At 42.1% G+C, this 24,890-nt stretch overlaps 1 protein-coding gene across 5 annotated transcripts in view; it reads left to right on the top strand.

Moving 5' to 3' along the window:
- Nucleotides 1–23,958, top strand: part of LOC119740222 — an 83,641-nt gene extending 59,683 nt beyond the window's left edge. For 4 of the 5 annotated variants that reach the window (XM_038215452.1, XM_038215454.1, XM_038215453.1 and 1 more), the window contains 13 exons: nt 121–174; nt 749–969; nt 1,305–13,249; nt 14,328–14,563; nt 15,615–16,129; nt 16,648–16,709; nt 17,999–18,063; nt 18,836–18,901; nt 19,294–19,390; nt 20,987–21,109; nt 21,425–21,502; nt 22,370–22,447; nt 23,487–23,958. In XM_038215452.1, coding sequence (XP_038071380.1) covers nt 121–174; nt 749–969; nt 1,305–13,249; nt 14,328–14,563; nt 15,615–16,129; nt 16,648–16,709; nt 17,999–18,063; nt 18,836–18,901; nt 19,294–19,390; nt 20,987–21,109; nt 21,425–21,502; nt 22,370–22,447; nt 23,487–23,594 — 13,648 coding nt within the window. In that variant the 3' untranslated portion in view covers nt 23,595–23,958. Of the gene's footprint in view, nt 1–120; nt 175–748; nt 970–1,304; nt 13,250–14,327; nt 14,564–15,614; nt 16,130–16,647; nt 16,710–17,998; nt 18,064–18,835; nt 18,902–19,293; nt 19,391–20,986; nt 21,110–21,424; nt 21,503–22,369; nt 22,448–23,486 lie in introns of those variants that run through there. The other variant, XR_005272658.1, reaches the window with a different exon arrangement.
- The last annotated feature ends 932 nt before the right edge of the window (nt 23,959–24,890 follow it).

The following is a 24,890-nucleotide window of genomic DNA, read 5'->3' as shown; positions in this document are numbered from 1 at the left end:
TGGCAATAAGAAAACTTGCAATGACATTTACCTGTTGACAGTGTTGCTGTATGCAGTAATGTTTGCAGATCTATGCCGTCATTTTACAAACTTAAATCTTTGTCATGTATTTCTGTTTAGGGTTGAATTGGAGAGACAACACAAGATCAAAGTGGACAAAGTTGAAAGCACAAGGTACAGAACAGACTTTCTGGTACAACTTTATCTTTACTCTCACAATGTGTGAGTTATTGATATAATGAAAACATACACTGTCATCACCACCTAGAGGTTGCTGCAACCTCTTAGGGGCCCAAACATGGCTATGTATGTACATGTATGTGCTGATATTTTTTGGTGACCCAGGCTTTGGATGTCAGCAGGGTTCTTGCCATGTACAAACATTTGGTCGGCTCAATGTGATTAAAGTTTTTGTATACCCGATATGTACAAACAAATTCCACATCACATTGTCCTCTCCTATTTCACAAGTCCAGTCACAAGCGACATAACAAGGACTGCTCTTGTGACAGTTCATTTGAATAGCTTTTGACTTGACATGAGACTTAGAAGAACTTACAAGCATTGTTGATGGAATTGACTAAAACATTGTCACACATCTCAGTGTTTTTCATCTCACTCTGCAACATCTTCCCAAAATACAATTGAACTTGACGAAGACAGAAAGTCTTGTGCATATATGTGTAAATAGTGATGGTCGTCTGAGGTTAACATGATGATGATGTATTTCTAACAACTAATTTGACAGGAAGAGGCTTGAGGAACTACAGGACAAGGAACGCCGCACGCAGGCAGCACACCAGAAGGAGGAGAAGAGGATGAAGTTGGCCTTTGAGGAACATCAGCAAATGATCCAGGAGCAACGAGAGTTACTGCAGAGGCTGAGAGAAGAGCACGAGAAAGTGAAACAGGAGACAGAGAGAGAACTAGAAGAGATGAGACAACGTCTTGCCAAGGAAAAAGAGCAAGGTAATTAGTTGTAGTTTTAGCATGAGTGCTACCAAAAAAAAAGCTAGATCCGCTTGTTCTTAATTAGAAAGGCACATTGATGAATATTACAACACGAGGCGTTTATGAAAATCAAACTTAAGTAATCTAATGCCATTCATGGGGCACACGGCACGTTTTTAATGTGTGTGAGAATCAGGTCTCAGAAAAATAAAAAGGCTTCATGGAACCCAAGAGATTTTGCAAAGTGCTATGTATATCGGGAATGTAGCAAGCATTAGCTTTTTTATCGAATTGCAAATGACCATTTGAATGACATAATTTTGAGGTTTTTGTTTGATCTGTTTGCTTTAAAGGTCTGAAACAGTTGGAAGAAGAATGTAAGAGCTTGGGGACTGACCAGACCAGGAAAGCCTCACTTCTTGCCTTGGGTGGGGATGCAGTTCCACATGTTATTGTTCAGGGAACTGAGCCATCATCCGACCTATCAGTCCTGGACGTTGATCGCAAGAGGCTTGCTCAGATGGAGTTGATGCAGAAACAGTCGCAGAGAAAAGCTGAAGCCGTTCTTGAGAGAAGGCTGGCGGCCTTCGACAGGCAGCGCTCGGCATCACTGAGACTCATCGAACAGGAGGAGAGGAGGCTTCATGAGATTGAATGCATCCCGTCGCTCAGCGACCGATTTGCAAGTGCTTCCAATGACTCTCTGGATTCCTCCTTGAGGTCCGAGGATGAGACAAGCAATGGGATCGAATCGAGAGCTGTGATTGGATGGGGCAGGGTGAGCCCCATTGGTGGAAGGAGTGATAGTGATAGTGCCAGTGGCAAGGCTGCATCAAACTCTTCAGATAAGGAAGATAACGGGATTGAGTCTCCAATGACTAAAACTGCAACTCCTCCACCAAGTGTTAATAGAACAGGCTCAGTCGAATCCCTACCTCACAGAACTGTAAAACCCATTTCTAGTAAAAGTCAACCGTCTCCCCCAAGGCCTAATAAAGCTCCAGTTGCTACATCTCCAGTGAAGCCCAAATCAACTCCCAACTCTGTGTATTCGAGGCTGTATCAGCAGCAAGCACCCAGATTTGACTATTTACGCCGTAAACCTCATCGACCAGATGTGGAGGATCAAAGTTCTAGACAGGGACATGTGCAGGGTCGTGGACCATCAGTAAGACAAAGATCTCTAACTGATGGATCAGTGGATGTAAATGCCAGAAGCAACAGACTTAATGGAAAGACTACACATTCCAAATCTCCTAGAAATGAAAACCAAGCATCCTTGACTCATAACCAGACTAGAGACACATTGAAAACTGAGTCTAAGCTAAGAACTAAAAGTCTGAGTCCAAGACGTCTCCCAGAAAAGAGACCAATAAGTACGAATTCAATTTCGCCAGCTGCAAGGAGGAAAGAAGATGATGGGAAAGAGAGTATTCACGTACCATCTGCGAGAAGTAGGAGCAAGAGTCCTCTGAAAACACAAGCTCCCCAGAGAACAGTTCACAATTCCAAAACTCAAAATTCAAACCCCAAACCTGAAATCCAATCAAATACAACAGGCAAACAGACATCACCTGCAAGAGTTAAAAGGACCAAAACACCATCCTCCGAAAGTGCAATAGAAACAGCTATGAAGCGAAAGTCTGCTGAGAGACATAAAAATGCTTCCAAACTCAGTAAAGAACCTGTTGGTTCAAAAGGAAAATCTCCAGCAGGGACCCAGGACAAGGCAAAGGCAAATCTGCCGAGAATTGTTAAGCCTATTTCCAAGGCTTTTGAAAAGCTGAAACCGAAGGCAACTCCTCACTCAGATGCATTCTTTGTCCCTCTGGATGAAGAGAATGATGCGAAAACAGGAATCGATCAAATCGGTCAAAAGCCAACACACCTGAATAACCATGGTGATGTTGTTTTGGAAAATGAGAAACTATCTCTAGACAGGCAGCCTGCCATTGGCTGCTCGGAGTCAATGGAAGATGTAGTCTCAATACCTCAGCCCCCAAACCCTGTATCTTCATATTGTCCCAGCATCTGTGTAACAAGTGACGCCAGCTTAGATGACAGCTTCTCGAGAGCTGTTGAAGAGATTTTGTCTGATACTAATGAGTCGTTTTCTGATTCCTTGGAGGATGCGGATGAGCAACAGCCACATGCTGAATGCTGTCTAGATAGTGTGGAAGATAAACATCAGCCTTCTGAAAGTATATCTAACCAAAATGTTGACCAATCATCGAGGAGGAGAAAAAGAGGTGTTTCCGTGGAAGCGGAAGACCATCATCTTATTAGATATCCTGAAGACGGAGATACCAAACTGGCTTTGCAGGACTCTCTTGAAGATATTTCTCCTGAGGCACCTTCCACATCCACATTCCTTTTAAGAGAAAACAGATCTGAGGCTTCTCCTCACTCGGATGAACGAATCACAAGTGGGTACATATCTGATCCTTCCAATGATAATTATCTGGAAAGAACAGGTGAAGGTAGAGACTTAAACCTCAGTGTCCTTGAGGACAGGCCTTTAGAGTCGGAGGAATCCCCTCAGGAGGCGTCAGCTTTGAATAATGCCGAGGGTATCGAGGAAATCAAGTCAAGACCAGATGATAATGGCGATCTCACGCTCAGAAAAGCATCCTTGGAAATGGCAGTAATCGATTCTGGTGTTTCAACAGATAACAACAGTGTGTCGTCTGACCATACTATGAGTGGCATGGATAGGACAGCCACACCTACTGTAGTGGACAATAATCTTGATGTCTTGGTCCAGCAAGAAGTAGATTACAAGGAATGTGTGACACCTGCAGATTCCAAACGTGGCCATCAAACTGATAATGCAGCTGATGTTTCTGAAAATGCTTGGGTTAATCCTGGTGTTGATGGGACTAAAACAGATATGATTCTACAACTGGAGGAAAATGCTGTCACAAACCTTGCAGCTAACGGTAATCTCCAGGAACAGTCACAGATACCTCAGACAGACAGTGAGATTGTTCCTGCTGTTTCTGACATTGACACCTTAATAGACAATGAAGCAAAAGGAGATACAAAGGAGCAGAGAGAACCTGAAGATGTTCAGATACTTGAGAACCCAGATAAGCTCTCAAATCCGTTGCCAAGAGAGCCAGCTTCAGTGAGTACAGCGGATACGAGGTCTCCTTTGAAAACAACCAGACACAGAGATGGTACTCCCTCTATCATTGAAACAGACTCAGTTCCTGAAACGTTTTTGTTGACTGAGTGTAGTTCCAAAATTGTGACTGATGGTCCTGTACGAAAGCAGAATCATACAGAAACCATAGGAGAAACGTTACCAACAGATTGTGCTACTAATGAACTGAGGAAAACTAAAAAGTCTTGTCCTGTTGCAGAACCCAAGAGGGACGTAAAGCATTTAAAGAACACGACATCACCATCTGTTCTGAGTAACAATAAGGAAGGGAATGAATCAGAGTCTCCAAGTTCATCAGGGTCTCCAAGAAAATTGGTCAGATCCAAGGGCCAATCAGCTGTGTCCCCTTCACCTCGCAAGTCAAGGAAAAAGTTGAAGAAGCGACGGACTCCCATAAAATCCAAATCAAACAGAAAACGTGAGGAACAAGAAAGAGAGCATTTTGTTTCCGATGACACTTACAAGGGGACACCCCTATCACTTTCATACCTTCCTTTAGGAGCATCACAAGTTGACACAGATGAGAGAAGAAGTCAATCAAGTCCCTTTTCAAGTTCCCTGTCAAGCTCCAGTGCAGGCACATTTGCCAGTGAGTTCAGTCGCACAGATTCCTTGCACTCAAGAAGTCCAGATGATGAAGTTGCTTTGATTAGTGATGGAGTATCTGATCCTCCAGACCTCTCAGACCAACCAGCAACTCCGACAGACTTGATTGTTAAACCTCTACCGAGCCCTAAAACTCTGGCAGAATCTGTCTTCTGGGCTTCCTCAAGCAGCGCCAGCGGTTTGGATGAGGATGCGGTTTTAGAGGATGATGTAGAGGGTCTTGTAGAGCCACTTGAGATTCTGGAGAAAGAGCTTGGCCAGAGTTCAGACTTGAGTATTGATTATGATGATGAGGATGAATCAGGTGGGGAAAAGATGGTAGAATCTTCTGATTTCACCATCTTGGCTGATGGACAACTTGATGATACAGTGGAGGGTAACTCAACAGCAGTTATGCCAAACTCTTCCAGAGAAGAGCCTCTTCTATCACTCTTGGATGAGAACTATGACAAAAAAGGAAACAGTGACAACCATCTCACTATGCAACCATTTCAAGGAGCCAATCTTAGACCCGAGAAAGAGAACTGTCTCAGTCCATACACTGAAAGGGAAGCAAATCCTTGTTCAGACGCAACAAATAACCCACAAATCATCCGCCAGAGTGAACCTTTGCCTCCCTCTTTCGCTGACAAGCCAACCAGATTTATCAACACGTTAAATATTGAGCCATTACAAATGGCACATTCTAGCGAAGAAATCAAAGAGAGTGAGAAATCTAAATCTGGTAAAATGCCCTCTTCTTGTGCTTCAGTTCATTTTGGCAATGGTGATGTTGATCCTTGTGTCCATTTGGAGGCATCTGTTCAAGCTACTTCCTTACCAGACATCCCTCAAGATGTCAACAAGACAACTACTCCTTTATACAACATACCAGTAAGTCTAGAAAATGTGGAGACAGAGACTAGCTCATCCATTGATGATGTCAGATTTTTGCCCAGGGTTGATCAGCTGCAAATGGCAGAAGCTAATATGAGCTCAACTGATAACACTCTTGAGGTATTGGGCCACCCACAGAAGACACAAACTAAGTCTCCTGGAGTAGTTTTAGTGGAATTGAGAGAGGACATGGTACCAGACGGGGCTATTGTTGAATCAAGAGCAGATGAGTCTCAAAACCTGGTCTTGAATCGTGGGAAATTGGTTACTGAGATAAACCCATCATTGATACAAGAAGAACTTATTAGGCTGCGCACCCTCCTAAACTCGATCACCATAGCTCCTTTTGCATTTGGCCTGCCTGAGTTACAGTCCACTCCATCAGATTCCAAAAGTGAGTTAGCTGCTCTGAAGGCTGAAGAGATTCCCAAAGGACAGGAATCTCAAGGGGAAGGTTCCGTGTGTAGTATAAGTCCAGATAGCTCTACTGAAGAACTCTCAATAATTGAACAACTCCGAGGACTGTCAGAAAAGCTAGGGTCTTCTCTCCCACAGGAAGATACAACTGAAATCATGGAGAGAGCACGGACTATCTCTGATCATTTAGAACAGACTCATTCTAGTGTGTATTCCCCATCCTTAGTAGAAGAGCTAAGAGAACTGTCGAAGCAACTTGATGCATCAAAATTCCTGACAACTGAAAAGTATGAGGAAAAGGCACATCCTTTTGATTGCAAGAATCAAGACGACAATGAAAAATCTGCCCTGTTTCAAAGTGCTCAGGACTTGACTCTCTATCAGACTGCTTTTGAGATAACACAGGAAACCCTCCAACCTACACCCATTGGTAACCTTTCGCTTTCACCTGTCCAACTGCAGAGCACACCTGTACCAAGGGAAAATAATCCACTGGAATTCGCTGGAATTGACATAAAGAGTCCAGTTGTGAGCCCCATTACTTGCTATAGCAGATTTGGGCAATCGGCTTCAGAAGACGGCAAAGATGAAGTTTTTCTTGAAAACTCAGAATCTAGAGGATCAACACCTGATGTGAATGAGGTATTTCACATTGACTCTGAGTCGTCTGATGGAGAGGACTCGTCTGGTGATGAAGATGGTGCTATGGACACAGCTGAGCGGGTGTTGTCAGAAATGTCATCATTTAGACAGCAGCTTGACATACTCAGCGGTAGTGACACTTTAGATGATGATGATGATGACTCTTCTGAAGGTTCAAATGATGAGTCGACTAAGGCAGCCAATGACCCGGAGGAAGATCAGAAGACTCAAGAAGTTCTTCGCAAGACCCGACCTTCAGTTGGTTCAAGGAGCTCTCTTGAATGCTTGCTGCCAACAATCTCTGAGGAATGTCTTTCATCGTCTGATGTAGACGAGCCTCGCATTGCACCTGCAAATGTGTCACCAACGGAAAATCCACCTAAAAAATGTTATAATTTCACCCCAGAGGATCATACAGTCAGACTTGAAGATCCTCTAGATGAAGTGCATGCTGACCTTAGGCCTTGTACCTCCTCTGTGAATGAAGAGATTCCCAGCCTAAATGAACCAGCCATTCCAATCAAGTTCCTGAGAGCTGTTGCTAAGAACCTTTCTGAGGGTCAGCAAGAAGCAAGCATCTTAGAAGAAGGATCTTCACAAGAAGGCCAGTCTGCAAGGAGCCATCTGTGGGAGCCAGAAAATCCAGTTGTGGCCGAACCTTTGCTTGGCAAAGAGTTTGCTGCCACTAAGGCCAAACTGAATATGCTCGTCCGTATCTTGGGTGGTAACTGGGAATCACTGGGAGAGACATCATCAGAAGGGTCAGCTGCTTCATCGCCAGTCCAAGGAGAATTTGACATCGCTCCAAGAGAACAGATGCCACTCACAGAAGACGAGACTAATGTGTCTGCCAGCGATGAGAGAATTTACAGCACAGTTGGAAACAGATACGTTGTTACGTATGATGAGTCTGCACAGACAGATCCAATAACAGAACAGGACTTAGCCGGTCAAATGGGACAAGTGCATGAGGAATTGTCATCCACTATTGAACCAGTTGATTCTGCCTGTTCACTTGATCAATTTTCAGGTGCACAAGTCGCTGACAAATTCACACAGACAACTTTGAGACAGAAAGTAGCAGTCCTAGCTACCAAAGATTTATCTCCTCTTTATCAGAAAACAAGTGTAACTGCATTACCGACTTTGTGTTCAGAAACCTCGTCTCTCCCATCACGGCCTCAGTGCCAACCTTCATCTGATGAAGACACTGATGACATTGAAGATCAACCAGTGTCTCAGCAATTCTCCACCCATCATTCAATCTCCACAGAACAAGACCAAATAAATTCTAACCGTCTCTCATACCAACCTGACAGACTAACAGATGCTCCTGATGCTGTGCCACTAAAAAGTGCGGTGTCCCTTCCTGCTGAGCTCAAAACACCAAAATACGACAAAAAGTACGAGGATGGCAAAGGGCTTAATGAAGTCGATCAACATTATGCTTCAAAGGAAGGCTGTAAACAAGACAAAGACTTGGAGGTTGATTCTTTGCAGCCTGTGTTTTTGTTGTTACCCGCAGAGCCAATCATAAAAGCCTCAGTTGTTCTGAACAATGAAGTTCTCCGTTTTCCACCTTGTGAAGAGGATGAGTCCCTTCTCCAAAAAAGTGGTTGTGTGGAACCTACTGTAAATACTTCGAAGGATGAAGGCAAAAGGTTAGAGCAGCGTGAGGTTGAAAAGAACAGCCTTCTAGTCAAGGTTCCTGTTGAGTTGGTGCGAAAGACAGCTGTTGTTCCAAGAGATCTCAATTTTATGTGGCCGTCTGAGACCAGAAAATCTTTACCGAAACATACAACGCGGAAGGCGCCCCAAAAATCATTGCTTGATTCAAGTAAAAAAACTAATGAGCATAAATTCAGGGAGAGGCAAAAACAATCCTCCTGCTCTCCTGTGGAAGAGGTAATGATCGGAGAAACAATTGCTTCAAAGGATGTCAATTTGTCATCTTTCACTGTAGACCCCAAGCCAGGAATTGCTGATGGGGACCCACTAAATGGGATACCTGAAATCAGGTTACTCGGACCTGTTGAAGAGATTTTAGTTAAGGAAGCTGTAACCCTGAGTGATGAACCAATCATGTGGCCTTTGACAGGAACTAATCCCAATGAAAATCATCACGGGCAAACCTGTGAGCCATCTGACACAACCTCTTTGTTCCAACCAATCAGAGAGGAGTCATCCAGTCAGAATCCATCAACTGAAAACTTGCTTGCCAGAGACGAATCTGCTAGTAAGGCCCCTGTACATGGACAGCAGCTGGAGATCCAATCTGAGCACAGTGGAGGGGATACAAACCTGAACGAGTTGAAGGAGTTATCCACAGTGATGGGCCTCTCTCCACAGAGATCTTATAGCACAGATGAGGAACTGATACAAATCTTCTCCAAGGGAGTCGCTCACTTTAGAAGTCTCAAGCAGGATGTAATTAAACCAAGGCTGGTTGCTGTTGCGACCAACACTTCCCCAATGAAGACCACACTCAATGATGCTGAAAGAGTTGATGCTGCTGTCATGACTGAAGGAGAAATCGAGCAAGCTCACGCTTACACAAGCATGTCACCCAACAATGAGCAAGAACTGTGTCTGAACCAGACAACCGAAATTATACCTGAACAAGCCATGCCTCTTGCTCAATTAACAGCAGCCCAACTACTTGGCATGATTGTCGATAAACCACAGGACATGATACCTCAGCAGACCAAAGTTCCCAACAATGACAATACTATAAACACACTGGAAGTTACCAGTAGCCCACATGAGATTGAAGCACCGTCTAAAACTAATCTGGACCATGAACCAGTGCTAGACAGCATTGATCCAGAACAGCCAGAACAGCAAACGGCAGTATCTACAACACCATCATATGAGAATGCTACCAGTACAAGGCCTTATGTAGCACAAGTACCTGAAAAAAGTAAAGAAGTACATAGAGTACATTGTCAAGACTCAGAGACAGAGAAGCCACTAAAAGATGAAAGTAAGAGTCTTGATGAATCTCGCTCTTCAGAAGACAACAGGCTTGGTGATGATGTCATTGAGTTTGATGATGAGGAGCAGAGGTTGTTAAATGAACTAAGGAAGAGAACACGTGCATCTCAAGAGGCAGCTAAGAGGGCAATGGCTTGTGCACTTAAACTTCGACAGAAGAACCTCTCTGATCTCCCAATGGTGGAAAATACAAAGGTCACCCCAGATTCCCTCAAACAGCGATCAGAACCAAAAGTAAGACCAGCTATTGTCAAATCCCAAGGTGGAGAAACAAAAGGGCGAGACTCATGTCAAGAGCTGTTGATGCAGAAGGAGCCTGAACAAACTGACAGCAAGGCTTCAGTACCTGAAACTCTTCATCCCATAAGTGAGATTGCTAACAAAGAATGCAGATTTAATGTTCTGCCACTGGAGGAATTTGCCCAGAATGTATCCAGGCTCATGGAGGACGAGAGTGACAAAGATCAGATATCAACACCCACTAAAAGGATCTCCCATGCCAGAATTATTTTGAGGCAACCAAGTTATGAAGATGGTTCAACAGATTCAGGGAACAGTTCGGTCTTAGAAGTGCAATCGCCAGTAAGTCATTTTGAAAACACAGAGGACAAACAGCTTGGACCATCGAACATTTCACAGCAACCGTGCCATGGAGTGCAGGATGATGATCATGATGAGGTGAGCATATCACTGGATAACAATCTTCAGTCACGGCCTCAATTGATCACTGAACATATCCAAAAGGAGGCTCTTTGTATCAGTGATTTTGATAGACTGGCTTTAAAGGTGTCGAAGCTGGAGTGTTTTGTACCTTCAGTGGAACCAGCAAAACCAAAAACTACACCTAGCTCAGAAGAGAAGAATCCACTAAAACCTCTTGGTAGTTCAAGATTCTTTTCTCAAAGCCCAGACCAACAACATATTGATCTGTCAAGTCTGGAATTCCAACCGCAAGAAACGGACAGAGATGATGTTCACACAAGGCCGTTCATCCAGAACCTGTTAAACAAACCTGGTAATGATGTTGAACTTTTACTTCCATCTGAACTTGCCCATGAAAAATCAAACTGCAGTCACACTTCTGATGACATCGAAGAGAAGTTGGCAAAGTTGACAGAAAGTAGTCATGCTGAGAATGAAAGCACAGGAAACAGATCAGAGATTGGTGCAAAGAAAGACGACAAGACTCGTGTGAGTGATCAAAAGCTCATACAACCCGAGGATGTTGCAAACAACGGCAGTTGTGAGAGACCTGAAGACTTTACTGGAAGGGACAGTTTAAAAAGTCACAGACCACTTCTTGGATACTTTTCCGACATCAGCTTCGATTTAGACAATGACAATGATGAGGACTTAAGAGCTCTGAAAAGAACCAATGAGAACATTGACCGCATCATTGCCGAGACATCAAGCCTGGAGTCTGATTTTGAGGATGACACAGAGCCAGAGCTCGCAGAACTCGTAGATGATGAGACCGATACCTTTACCCCTCAACGATCATCTGTTGATGGTTTGGCCTCCTTCAGAATTAGCCTACAGGAGAAGCCTCTTAAGGCAAATTCTGCTCCAGCTGCTCTTGCACCTAAAGAAGCTGATGACAGCAATAACGAAAGCGAGGGTGAGGAAGAAGAAATATCTTCTCTGCGTCTCCATGGTATCCTAATTTCACCAGAGAAGCTTGAGTGGCTTCTCGCTGACTCGGAATCTGGGGAGAGTAGCTCTACTTCTTCACCAAGAGAGGAGAATGATTCTTCAAAAATGCACAATGGTGAAGATGAAGGGCCAAAGCCAACAAGGGAAACTCCAGTAAATGACAACAGAAGCAGTGGGTCAGGGAATTTTCTTGAAACGAATTCTGAGCCTGAATCCAGGGATGGTAACACTCACAAGCAACCTGGAACAAGTAACGAGGAATTAAGCGGTTTGAAAAGAGATCAACACAGCATGGAATTTGAAAATCAGCAGAGACTTGCCAAGGTGTTTGAGTATGAGGCTCCGGCAACAAAGCAGGGAATATTCCTGCCAGAGATGAAATCAATATTTGTGGTAACAAAAGATGAACAACCACATCAAGCTGGCAGTAGTGATCCTTTGCCTCTTGCCAACTCATTGCATGTGAAGGATAACAAATTAAAACCTGAAATACACGAGTCACAAGAACTAAATGAAGAAATTCAGCGACTGAAAAGTGGTCATGGAAGTAGTCTGGAGAAATCTGTGGATTTGGAGGCCTACCCGCTTGTCAATCGTCAAAAAGATTTCAAGAAACATGCCCAGGAAGGTCCTGATGATGATAGCAATTCAATATTAGATACTCTAAATACCAATTTAACCCAAAGCAGTGGTGTATTCAGTTCAAGCACAAGAGATACTGAGCTGTCGTGGTTGAGGGAGAGAAGATTGTCCTCGGAGCAGTTAAGCAGCACTAGCTCTGAAACAGAGGATGCGGACTTCAGCAGGATTCAAAAGGAGTATCGAAACATCTTAGAAGATTGTCAAGAATCTACACTAAATCCTCCAGAAAGCACTCAGTCAACGCCCACAAATGTCTTTACTCAGACTGATGATGAATCTCCTATGAGTAGCAATGATGAGAGTAGCTTTGGAAAGGAGAACATGAGGCTTGGTGCTTCCTGGCCACTTAGAGAACCCATCAGCACAAAGCTTCACCCAAGAAGAGACATTGCCGTTGAACTAATGGAAGCCAGTTTGATGCACGGCATAGGAGAGACAGATGCCTTTCTGAAGTTCTTGGACAGTGACTTACCTCTTGAGAAGTGGAAATCATCAGAGGTTACGCTAAGGCATCGTCGCAGTCAGAGTGTAGGCCCTCCATTGAAGTTAGACGGAGAAGCATCTAGACATGATCCTAGCCCAAGTAAGCAGAAACCTCGCCAGGTGAAAGTTGTCTCCTCACAACCAACCAATCTTAGATCAGAGCCCAAGGGCCAAGGAAGCTCACCAATTACCTCTCCTGAAATACCAGCTGAAAGCCCAACATCTCTGAGTCCATCACAGAATGCTTTGCCTAGTGAACGTCGCAGGTTTCTCCAGCAGCTGAGAAGCAACATAGTATCAGCAACCTCCACACAGAGACCAGAGAGAGCCAAGATAGATGCCCTCCTGCAGGACTCCTGGATGGGGAAGGAACCATCAAGATCTACTGACTCAGACCAGGAAAAGAAGCCTCGTCACATCAACGCTCCAAATCCAAACAGAGATGATATAGAAGCATTGCTTGAAGAGTCACGACATATGAGAGAAAGATCAAGGGCCGAGATTGCAAAAGCCGAGGAGAACTTAAGCCATGCAAGACCTGTCTCAAGACAAGGAGGAAAAGGAGGAAAAGACTCATTTAGAGAAAGACTTGGGGAGGGGTTTCCACCGGCAAATCAAGGCAGCCTCACTAGGGTTGATGGGATAAGTCTAGGTGCCAGACCAAAATCTGCAGAGACTGCTTTGAGCAGGAAGGAGAGAGTCGGAACCCAAGATGGATCAGAAGACAGTACTGACAATCTTCAAGGAAGTTTGGATTATACGATGAGACAGAGACGACCTCACAGTGCACATGGATCGTTGGATTTGTATAACTGCCAGGTGAGTAACAATTCATATCAGCATGACATCTCTTACATGTACTTTGTGTTTCTCATGTACATGTGTACAGGCTACACAAACTTAACCCTCAGGTCATGAAAATGCCCCCCCCCCAACCCCCCAACCCCCCCCCCCAAAAAAAACCCCAACAAATCTGAAGGTTTTGGGATTGTATCCTGAGATGCTAAAATCGATGAGCATTGTGGACAATTTCACGCCTGTTTATAAACTCTAATCATGTGATTATGACTCAACAACTTGTGCCACTCTGTATGCACGTACATTGCATATTGGAATATGAGTTGTTTACAAATGTTGAGCTTTCCTGTTTAATGTGGGAAAAATATTTAACATGAGAAAGATATTTATAGGTGTTTGATTTGCCTGTAGTCATGACGTCAAAAGTGACATGGTCTGTCAATTTGTATGCACAAATATTAGTAAACGGTTGCTTACTCTATTCTATGTACCTGGGGCTCATCTTCTTGACCTGTTTCAGTCTATCTTCAGACTACATTGAAGGTTTCATCAGATACCTGTTGCTCAAGGGGTCAACACAGAAATGTCTAGAATCATCAGATAAAGTAACACATTTGATGCGATCAAGCTAAATGAGTCGTTTGTCAGGATTTTTTATTGGGAGATACAGGCCAAAATAGGGCCACTTCATCACATCACTTCATCACATCTCTTGGTGTTCCTACTTCCATAATTTTTGAACTAAAGATGGAACCAGCATGTGGTTTTCACAGCAGTAATGCTGAGATTGAGCTCTTTTCAAATCTGTAATAATTTTTTTTTTGACCAGGGTCGACAAACGACTCGTGTAGCTTGATCACGTCACATATGCTTCCATTACTCAGAAGGTTTCGTGTATTTACGTCTAAAGAAAAGCTTATTTTAGGTGTAATTTTATTGTAGAAATTGGAATGCAACAATCATCAAAACTATTGCTTGCCATGTTTTTAGTGAGAGGCTGATTCGTGCTGTTTCCTCCCATTGATTCAGAACATGGAACTGTGTATGAGCATTTGAGGATGGAACTAATAATATCACATTTTTCATTGCCATTCTCCAGGATGCAATTGACCGAGAAATCCAGTGTCTTCGTGCAGCCTCTGCAGCCATGAGCTCTAGGCCTCCCAACCTGGCCCGCCCCGACATCCCCTCCCGGAGACCACAAACCCTGACGCACACCAACACGAAGCCATCCCCACCCCCTCCACAGAGGTATCTGCCTCCGTATGATCACGGTGCATCACGTTATGCCGAATCACCAAGACAGGGTCAGGGTACTGCATCTTCACAGACGAGGTAGGCCTATGTCGCCATTTTCACAATTTTTAGCGTAATGATGAAATTGGATGATTGTGTTAAAAATTTATGAATGTCTTTTGTACATGTAAGTCCATCTATAATTACAATTTATACATTTTATATTGCGCAAATTCCATATGAATATGATGAAATGCGCATCACAATTATTATCCCTGTTCATCAGGAATGAGACCATTTTTCTACAGCAGCTCGAGATCAGCGCAATTTGGTCTCTACCTTCACAGATACCCACAGAGAGGCAATTGTAATAAAGTGCCTTGCCCAAGAGCACAAGCACCATGTCCCCTGAACCAATGTACCATGGTACGAGAGTCGAACACCGTAACCATTGGGCCACAGCGCCCCCACAAAGGCCGGTTCATACTTCATGTGAATACAAATGCGATTCGAATTTGACGTCACAAAGCGTTCGCTGTGAAATTCGCTGGAGTTGAAATGTGTTCAATTTTTGCGAATTCACAGTGCAAAAACTCGCCCCGACATCAGAAAGTCGTGTTCGCTTTTGCGCTGAGTTTGAACTGGACTTTATGCAGTTCTGTTCAGTGTTTGTGTAACATCTCAATTTAGGCAAATGAAAACGAGAAAGCTTCTGAGATGCAAATGATATTGAAACCTTTTTTTCTGGGTCATTTGTCAGTAGGTGTTCATGTCAGGGATGTAAGTCCATCTGCAGTCAAAGGATTTCAGGCTTTTTCAAGATTGCGGATAACATATCGAGACCATGTATTTACCTCTAATTTCCCGCAAAATGGCAATGTCCACTTTATAAAAATGCCTTATTTGAATTTTAATCAATGCACATACAATGTAAGGTTACGTAGTAAAACTGAAAACAGTTTGATTTAGTCTCTTTTAATTGTTTATTTTTTTGTATTTTCCACTTCCTTGCCCATGGTAGACAAAATGAGATTTTTATTGAGCAGTCTCATTTTTTATTGTAATTTTCTCTCCTACATTTTCAGTTTCTAGCCTGCTTCTGTAACAGTTCTTACTCATAACATCTGCATCATCCCTTTGTGTGATTTAGATCGCAATCTCCCCTTGCTGTCCCCATCATCGCATTCCATCCACCATCCCCTGAGGAGATAGATCCATCTTCCATCCCTACCATCGCTCGTGCCAATGAGGTCCTCCAAGCGAGCTACAGGAGCCCCGGAAGTCTTAGATCCCAGGTTGGCGTTCCAGTTGCATCTTTGCCGCAGTCGGAAGCATCGTTGACTGATCTAGAGATGCTGCCGTCTTTGGTAAGAGGAGGAGCAAGAATGGATGTTCCCAGGACCCAGGCCAGCCTCAAGAACTCCGGAAGAGCTTCCCACGACCAGTCCAGGATATTCCAAACCACCTCACCGTCTCCAAAGTTATCGTCTTCCCACTCCTCTCATCCGTCTCCTCCCAAGAGGAGAGTTCGATTAGATTCTCCTGATGCACCGGTTGTCAAGGAGGATGCTGGATCCCCACCAAGACGATCTGGAAGACAAAGCAGGCTGAGCAGCCAGGAGAGAATGACCCCAGAGTTGCCCCCGATAATCGAGACCCCTCTTGGTGAGTTACAAAATGTGCGATTGTTATTTAAGTCCTTTGTATTTAAATCACTTGTATACGTTATACATGTAAATGTTACAGAGGTACAAAGCCAACAGTTGTATTTCATTTAATGTGCAGTGCTGATATTTTAGAAATTGCCAATTAGTTAATTTGAAATTCTTGAAATATTTGAAGAAATTTTTACAAACTTTAGATGCGATTTCGAAAGGGTCAATTCAACTTTTTAGGGGGAAGGTGACGGGTGATGAGTCTCATGGAAAATAACCAGTTTCAGGACCTGAATGCTGTCATCATGCTGTTTGTACCATTTTGTTCATGGAGTTGTCCAAAAAAAAGTAGTTTTTGTTTTATCAGTTCATGTATGCCACTGTTTAGTTATCACATACACGTTCCATATTTACATGTACAAAATGTATGTTTTAAGCATCATATCAAATGTTCATAGTAGTACACAGGAAGTTTCTTTCCACCCATTTCAAGTCACTTTGGTTTTTCTTGCTGTCTTATCTTGACAGTTTCATTGGATAGTCTCTATGAACTAGCCGCTGATCAGGCTATGGCTATCTTGATCAGAGAGGTAAACCCAGAGAATCCGCATCCAGCATGAAATCCTTACCCTACTAACGACCAAGCCCTTTTCAGATTTTACCCATGGTTGTCTCTGGTGCACAGGGGGCTGTAACAGAGTCAGTTACAAGTCACATCGTTAATCAGTTGCTAGTCTTATCACAAGTCAAGTAGAAGTCCATGCCGACTTGTAATCAAAAGTTATCAGAAGTGATCTCACGTCAATCACAAGTACATCGGGTCATCAATAGGCATCCATTCTCAAGTCCATCCTGGCTATTCAGGGTAGTTTAGAATACCTTGGCAAACCAAGGCCACTTATTAACACTTGTTGTCAGCCAATCAGATTGTCTGCGTAAACTTTGTGTCATTTCCCTACGCACTATTTATATTGTTACTTCACTGATTAAAGCAACTTTTTCCTCTCGGGTTTAGCGTGCGTTTGCTGTGCTTACTGCTTACAGTCTCTATGAAATAGATGGAGGCTCTCTTAGCAGAACATCATGTGCTTAGCACTGGGCAAATTGGGCCCCAGACGGTTTTCCAGACTGTACCGTCAGATGAGTTTGTGAGTTGGTCAGCTCTTGTAACAAGCGATTTGATTGGACAGAAATGGTACCAGTCCATATTTGGAAGTGTCATGAATAATTAATCACGCATGGTCAAAATAGTGAATATGTGGACCCGGTATGTGCCAGCTAGGGTACCGTTCTACGACTAACGTAAGACTATACCCTGTCTAGCGAGGATTTCGGAAGTCAAAGCTATTCATACTATGACAGGACATTCCTTTGTCATTGTTCATGACCTGATCCTTAGTGACTTGTGACTGGCTTGGGAATAACTTGCGATTGACTCAACCACAGCTCTGTTTGGCATTGCTGAAAATATGGGTGGGGGGTGCGGTTTGCAGAGTTTTCAAAACAATTCCATTTTTGATTTTATGACTTGCCATCAACCCTTGTTTTTCCCTTGTTTTAAGACTATCTACCCTGCAACATTTTAAAAATTGTACCTTGATAATAAGTGCATGATATCATTTGGTCAAGGGGAATTTGCATGACACATGCATGTTAAAGAATGTTATACGCATTACATCGCTTTTTTTGTCATGTGAAAGCAACCCCTTTCAAATCCAAACATGCGTACCCGGCATGGTGTACCAGGTAAATGTGCCTTTCATTGGTTTAATAGATTGTTACACTTTTTAGAGATGAACAAAAAAAGGGTTTTAAAATTGTTTGATATTTTGCTGTAAAGTTTTCATTTGATTTGTAATGAATCTTTTTCCTTTTGCAGACGACTTTGACTGGTAAAGTAGATCCCAACAAATCCAAGCAACCTATAGAAAGCAATGCATGGAGGTATGATACTAAAATGAATACAGTCGAGTCTCATTAATACAAACTCGTTCGGACCTAGCCAAATTGTTTGTTATTCAGAATTTTGTATTAAGAGGAACATCAGTCCCATTCATTGTGCACATAACGGAACAGTCGGGACCAAGGTTTTATGTTTGTTATAACCAAAATTTGTATTAACAGAGTTTTTACTAACGAGAGTCGACTGTAGTAATATCAATTTGTTTTTTCAATATTGATAATAGATGATAGGTCTTAACATTTAGCTCAACTATTTTGGCGAGAATAATATAATAATTTGATGAGAAAGAAGCAGCAAAGAGGAGCAATGTACAGAAAGCTCTGTGTTAAGGCCGGTTCATACTTCATTCGAATGTGAATGCGATGCGAATTTGAAGTCACAAAGCATTCGCTGTGAAATTCGCTGGAGTTGAAATGTGTTCAACTTTTACGAATTCGCAGTGCGAATACTTGCCATGACGTCACAAATGTGCGTTCGCTTTCGCTTTCACGCCGAGTATGACTTCAATCCAAGTTGCAAGCTTGTGACGTTGTTTGTCAACTTTTTTCTTGGCAAGCAGTGTCAATAAAATTGTTTGGAAGGATAACCCTGTTATAAAAATAAATATCCTTAGGCCTCCCAATAATACATGGGGAAAAATTCAAAGAAAATATATACAAATACAAATTGAGTCTCTAACGCGAACCTAGCAAACCTAGTTATACATTTGAAGCTCTGTGTTATTTTTTTAAGTGATTTTTTTTTTTATGTCAGGTACCAAGGACAAGAAAAAGGCATTCTCTTCTGGCAGAAAACAAATAAATATTGCCCTATTGACAGGTATGGTTTGCTTAAAATAATTGTACAAAAATATGTAAATTTAGGATCAAGTTCATTTCTTTATGTGCAAGTCTAGGTGACAAGTATTGAATGGGATCCATTTATCATATTAACATCGTTTTTTTTTCATTATTAAATTTTCGTCCACAATACTTTACTTCTGATTAAATATAAAGCAAGTGTATTACTGGCAAGTAGCTGAACCTGTTAGGAAGCGAAAAAAAAATTCCCAAAAATTTTGATTTTGAATTATATCAGAAATAACAATATTTCCTAATCCTTCATCTATAAAAGCTTTAGCAGTATTACTCTCTTGGGACAGTTTTATTGCAAGATATGTCTTAAAATGCTTTGAAAATAACCAGCTCATCATCAATATTTTTGGTTTTCAGTTTCCTTGGCCTAGGTGTACTTAAAGCTCCAGCACAGACCGTCTTTAACTTAATCAACAACTCATCCAGATACGACTGCTTACATGAAGCCATCACTGTAAGTCTTTAAAAACTTCTACATGTAGGTGACATATTTAGATTAGATTTGTCAGGATTTTTCCTGATTTCAGGATTTTTAAAGAATCTCTTTTGAAATCTGGAATTCATGAGGTTTTACCGTAAAGGTGTTGTTACCTATAAAAGTTTATATAGAACAAAAGAATTGTTTGTTTAACCCTTACCTCACCTAAAGCTACAAAATACTACTACAGTAAACTCCGGCTAAACCGACATCGTACAACTCGTCAAATCGCTCAAGTCGGCCGTCTGACTAAAGTCCCGATTGTCCGTAATGCATTTCCATTGAATTTGTTATTTCTAAGTCGGCTTTTATAAGTTCCATTTCGCTCAGGTCGTCGTGTTACTCTCGGTCCCCTCTCCATAAAAAGCATTACAAACTCCTTTGTGTAAGTCGGCATTCAACAAATCACGCATTGGCATCAACTTCCTGTACTGCGGTTGGCAAAGTGTCGAGTGAAAAGTGGTTTCGCACGGCCCGTGATCGCTGCATGCATCGGTGTCGAAAAAGGGTGTCCTACTGCATACATCGCATATGCACCATGAGCATATCAATACCAGTACCCCCTCTCGGCTGTACGCATGCGCTCTGTCCATTTTGGGGGTTGTCTTATTGAATGACTTCTGCTGCAGTCAATGCGTGCGTGGTATATACCGGACCATGCACGCACGCCTTTAATTCGTTACTGTGCACGTACACATGTATCGTGGTCTCCACTATCAATACCCCAAACGTGATGATACAATTCGAGGATTAATTTGCTGGATTCAACTCAAGCATTAAGGAGATAATCCAGGGTAAATCGAAGCCGATTAGTGCAATGAATCATGTGTGCAAAAGACCATTCATGTAAGTCGGCAAAATGACGACTTACAGCAGATGTCTGCATTCGCGTAAGCCGTCACAAATTCTCGGGTCCCGAGGGTGCCGACTTATCCGGAGTTTACTGTACTAGTAAACTTTGGTCTGAAATACTTCAGCATATAAATGTGCACACCACCCATAGTATACTGTAGTACTCAGTTCTTTATCCCAAAGTAATGGCTAGGACAAAAGGGTTAAGGGGTGCCTTTAGGCAAATACAAACATACAAAATGTCTACCATAGACCTAAAGTTGGTCTGGGTCCCTCAGAGACCAGCAAACCCTCTGCCGATTTTTTCATGGATATTTCATTTTCTCCAAATCTTCGCCCCTGATCATGGTGTCCACCCTGTACTTCAATATAGAGGGCCTTTCGGAAATCATTACCTGGATCTGTTGAATTCATTACCTTGGTTATTAAAAAAAAATGTCTAGAAGAGGTTGCAGGGTTAGTCCCAATCCATTGATTGAGAAAGAAATTTACCCGTGAAATCCGCTTTTCCATTATCATGTTTTCATCAGTCCATTTTTTGTCTTTTTAGAAGCTTTACTAGCAAATAGATACAGACAAAACAGTGCACAAAGAGTAGATATGTTGGTCTCTGTCTGAGTCAACAGAGTATAACCTTGAGTTTCAGAACCATGTTCTCTCAGAACTTACAATGTATTTCCAATTTTGAACTCAGTATTTCGTTATCTTGTACTTTATTAGAATGTCAAGCTACTGCACAAGATAGATAACACAATGAAAGTCCTCAGCATACTCTGTGATATGGACAACTGTTCACTTCAAAAGCCACGGGACTTCTGTTGTGTGATCAAACAAACACACTGGGTAAGAAACTACAAGCTGGAAAATGTTTTGAATTGAATGACCATTTCCTACATGTTTTCCAAAATGTTTGGACATAGAGTTATGGAAATTGTTGTACTGTTCCCCCCCCCCCCCCTCGTCACTCTCCATTCACCCCCCACCCCCCCAAAAAAAATCCTACATCCCCTCGATTGTGAGGTCAAATGGTATTTCACATATGAAATATAATTTTATTTTTACCTGTAAATTTGAACAATTCTAACCGTGATATGCGCTTGTCATCCAGACTTTGATTACTTTCTCACATAATCATGTTTCTGTAATATTTATTTCTAGAATGATAGGTGGTACATCGTTGCAACATCCGTGAAACATCCATCGTATCCTGCAGTGTCTACAACTGTAAGAGGACAGGTACTAGACCAAACATTTCTGTCTGCTTGAATCTTAGTGTTTAATTTTCAAGCTGTGGAAGTCCAATCCATTTTGCATTTCACTATCTCCCACAGTTGACTTCATAGAGTAAGATATGTATGTCTACATTCATAGTCACTGCTAATTAGCAGCAAGTTGTGCCAAATAGATGTTGTGGCAGCTAGAAATTTCTGCTGTCATATGCATGGACATGTACATATTTTTTTGCAAATCTGAAGTTGCATTGGTATTTATAATTCTGCCCTTGTAGTTAGCATGCTCTTTGCCGTGCCTACGGTAACTTTCCATGAAGTCATCGACAAAGCATTTTTAGCAGAAAGCGTGTGCTTATTTTTGGCAACGGCATGAAATTTAGTTTATGATACTGCTGAGCGCAAATCATTTCTTCTAACTGAAGCTGGATTCCGTCTCATAGAAACTCAGTTTAGTCAAATTAACATTTACCAGTTCACGTTGGATGACGTGTATACACGCAAAGGTTTTGCGTTATTCAGAAGGGGTGACGGATAAACACGCAACAAGCAAGGCCGGAAATATCTGTCAGCAACCCCCTTGCAGCGAGCGAGGCCGGAAATATCAGGGTGTGCTACCCGCAGTTGACGGCCTGAACCCGTCTGGCATCGAGGTTCGTGAAAAACAATTCCGTGCCTGGGTCCGGTCAATGTCAAAATAATCCCGGTGTGAACTGGTTAACAAAACTGAAATGCACAATTGAGGATACTTTGGTTTGTTATCTACATGTATCCTTCCTGCATACATGTGTACTAGTTTTTACACACATCGTAGGATCGTTCGGCTCTTTAGATTGCTTTAATAATCCAAAATGTCCGACTATGTTTTGTCTAGATTCTGTGTTGTGGCGTTTCCATGGAACCGGTCTTCACAGAGGATGGTGAACACTGTAGAATTGCACATTTATCACAGGTAAAATTGACCTTTCTACATAAAATCCTCTGACTTAGATGAAGGCAAACAAGTATTATCCCAATTGGTCCAATTACCACATTCCATCCTAATCTCAAGTCCCTTATTATTCCGACAGTCAATGTTGTAGTCGAGGTTCTTGTGATGGATCGCATCTCATTTTCAAGTCCTACTAGAAAGTATACTAAACCAATCTGAGCTATTAAGATCTGAAAACTTTATTACAAAATGCAACAGATCCATTTGAAAAAGGTGAACATTTTGCACAGTTATGAAACTTTAAAGAATAAAAACATATAACGTCCTGTTTCTAAACTTCATTTTTTGCTTTATTGTATTCATAAGTATATTACAGTCATCAAAATTGCTTTTGGGCAGCCAGGCAGCGCAGTTGCTATAATTCGTCGGATCGGTGCGCGACATCACGTAGCTGCAATCGGCTCAGTGAGAATGTGTCTCGGGCGCTGAATTCAGGCCCAATTCAAAACATGATTCAGCAACTTTTGATTTGAAATTGAGATCCTAGAATGTTGTTTTTCTCGAAATATACAGCTGAAGCTGAGCTGAAACTTCATCAGGTTAGCTGTTCAGCACCCTTCTTTAGAATTTGAGCACTATTCGTTGCTTCAAACGAACAAAATGCACAAATTACAAATGATGGACTATATCTTTAAGCATATAACAGCTAGTCAGGAGAGAGCAGGATTCTAAAAGGCAACAAAATGGTGTACAAGTGTATCGCATTTTGGAAATAGAGTCTTCATCTTTTTTTTTAAGGGAGATGGTTCTGAAATGAACCAGAGATGTTCATGGGACATATGCTTGTAGTCTGCTGTGACGCTCAGGATAATGGCTAACCACTAGAACCTGTGGTTCTTATCAATTAAAACCACCTCTTCTTTTTGTGCTAGTCCCTGTCTCCCAACAAGCTCTGTAGTGTCAGTCTTAATTATTTTCCTTTGACAATTTGACCTTTTTCCCCAACCCATTCAATCAAAATGGTGTTGATTTGTAGGTTTTCAATTGTTGCTATTTATAGATTGACCTTCAAGGTGACCTCAAGCCAACTCTAGTAAATCATTTAACCAGCCGACTGCCGCTGTGTCTTGCGCATCTAAGAGACTGCATTGAAATTGGACAACTTTAATCTGACAGGGTTTGACTCTACCCCAATTCTTGTCACCATTTGCCAAGGAACTCTCGACAGCTCTGCAACTGCCATCACTGGGATCGCACAACTTGAAGCAGGGTGGTAGTTAACATGTTGATCACAACTCATTCATCTTGAGGTCCAGTCACAAGCTAATGACGTGATCTGGGATAAAATGGATTCCTTTGTCATTGTCCATCCCCTGTTACTGTGGTTAACTGAAACCTTCCTTCTGAGTTGATGACTTGTGATTGACCTGACTACAACGCTACAACAAATACTGCTTTAAAGAGGTTGTGGAATGCTGAAAGTCCTTTTGTTTTTGATATTTTTTTATTGTAGAGTAGACCCATATATATCATAATGACAAAGTCCCATTCTTTTGTAATGTGCGTTTATATGTTTATAAAACTGAAATTCATCGAGTAATTTGTTGGTCGGCAAGCGCATAATTGAAACCAACAGTCGTCGGGTTCTTCGTAAAATGAGAAAAATCGTGACGTAATAAACAGGACTCGTTTATACTACGCTGCATCGGGAGTCCTGTTTATTACGTCACGATTTACTATGTTTTGTTTGCTGCCCCCAACGACGACTTATACACAAATTGCACGTTCGGGTCGAAACAGGACCTGAGAAACAGCTCTCAATACTCATTTCATGACAGACACAATAGTTGTTTTTATTTCATCACACCTTAGGCTACATATACCCGAAAAATGACGGAAATGTCTTCGAGCATTCCACAACCTCTGTAAAATTCATGGTTTACAAGGAATTAACGATGGCTTTGTGGAATGACATTTTGTACTATGGGCGCTATGCATGAACAAGAGAGGGGGTGCTTGTTACCACTTTCAAGAGCCAAGTGGACAGGACACACCGTTGTGTGTACCAGTTCGCGCACCTATGGCGAGAAATACAATGTACATGTACGTACAACTTATTTTATTCTGAGTGTGCACAACGTTACAGCATTGATCTTCGCATCATTGGCAGTGCCTTCCAATGTCTCGCCGAGTGGTTTCCCAACTCTCCCTTTCTTACCGTTGAGGGGGTACTTGTGCACGGAGCCCATATTGATGTCACTGCCAAAGCAAATGTGCTATAAACAAAACATTGGTTCCAACTTAAAGGGAAGAGACAACATTTGCAAACATCGAAAAACAAAATGATCAAGTTATCACGAAATACCTTACTGGATTGTTAGGGAATGACAGTCTAAAGCATCCTGTAAAATCGTGGCTCCTGGTGTGCTCACGTTTTCAAGAAAAATTTTATTTTTCCAACGCT

Source organism: Patiria miniata, unplaced genomic scaffold (genome assembly GCF_015706575.1).
Source record: "Patiria miniata isolate m_02_andy unplaced genomic scaffold, ASM1570657v1 HiC_scaffold_5, whole genome shotgun sequence".
Taxonomy (NCBI): domain Eukaryota; kingdom Metazoa; phylum Echinodermata; class Asteroidea; order Valvatida; family Asterinidae; genus Patiria; species Patiria miniata.
This window is presented reverse-complemented; position numbering and strand designations above follow the sequence as displayed.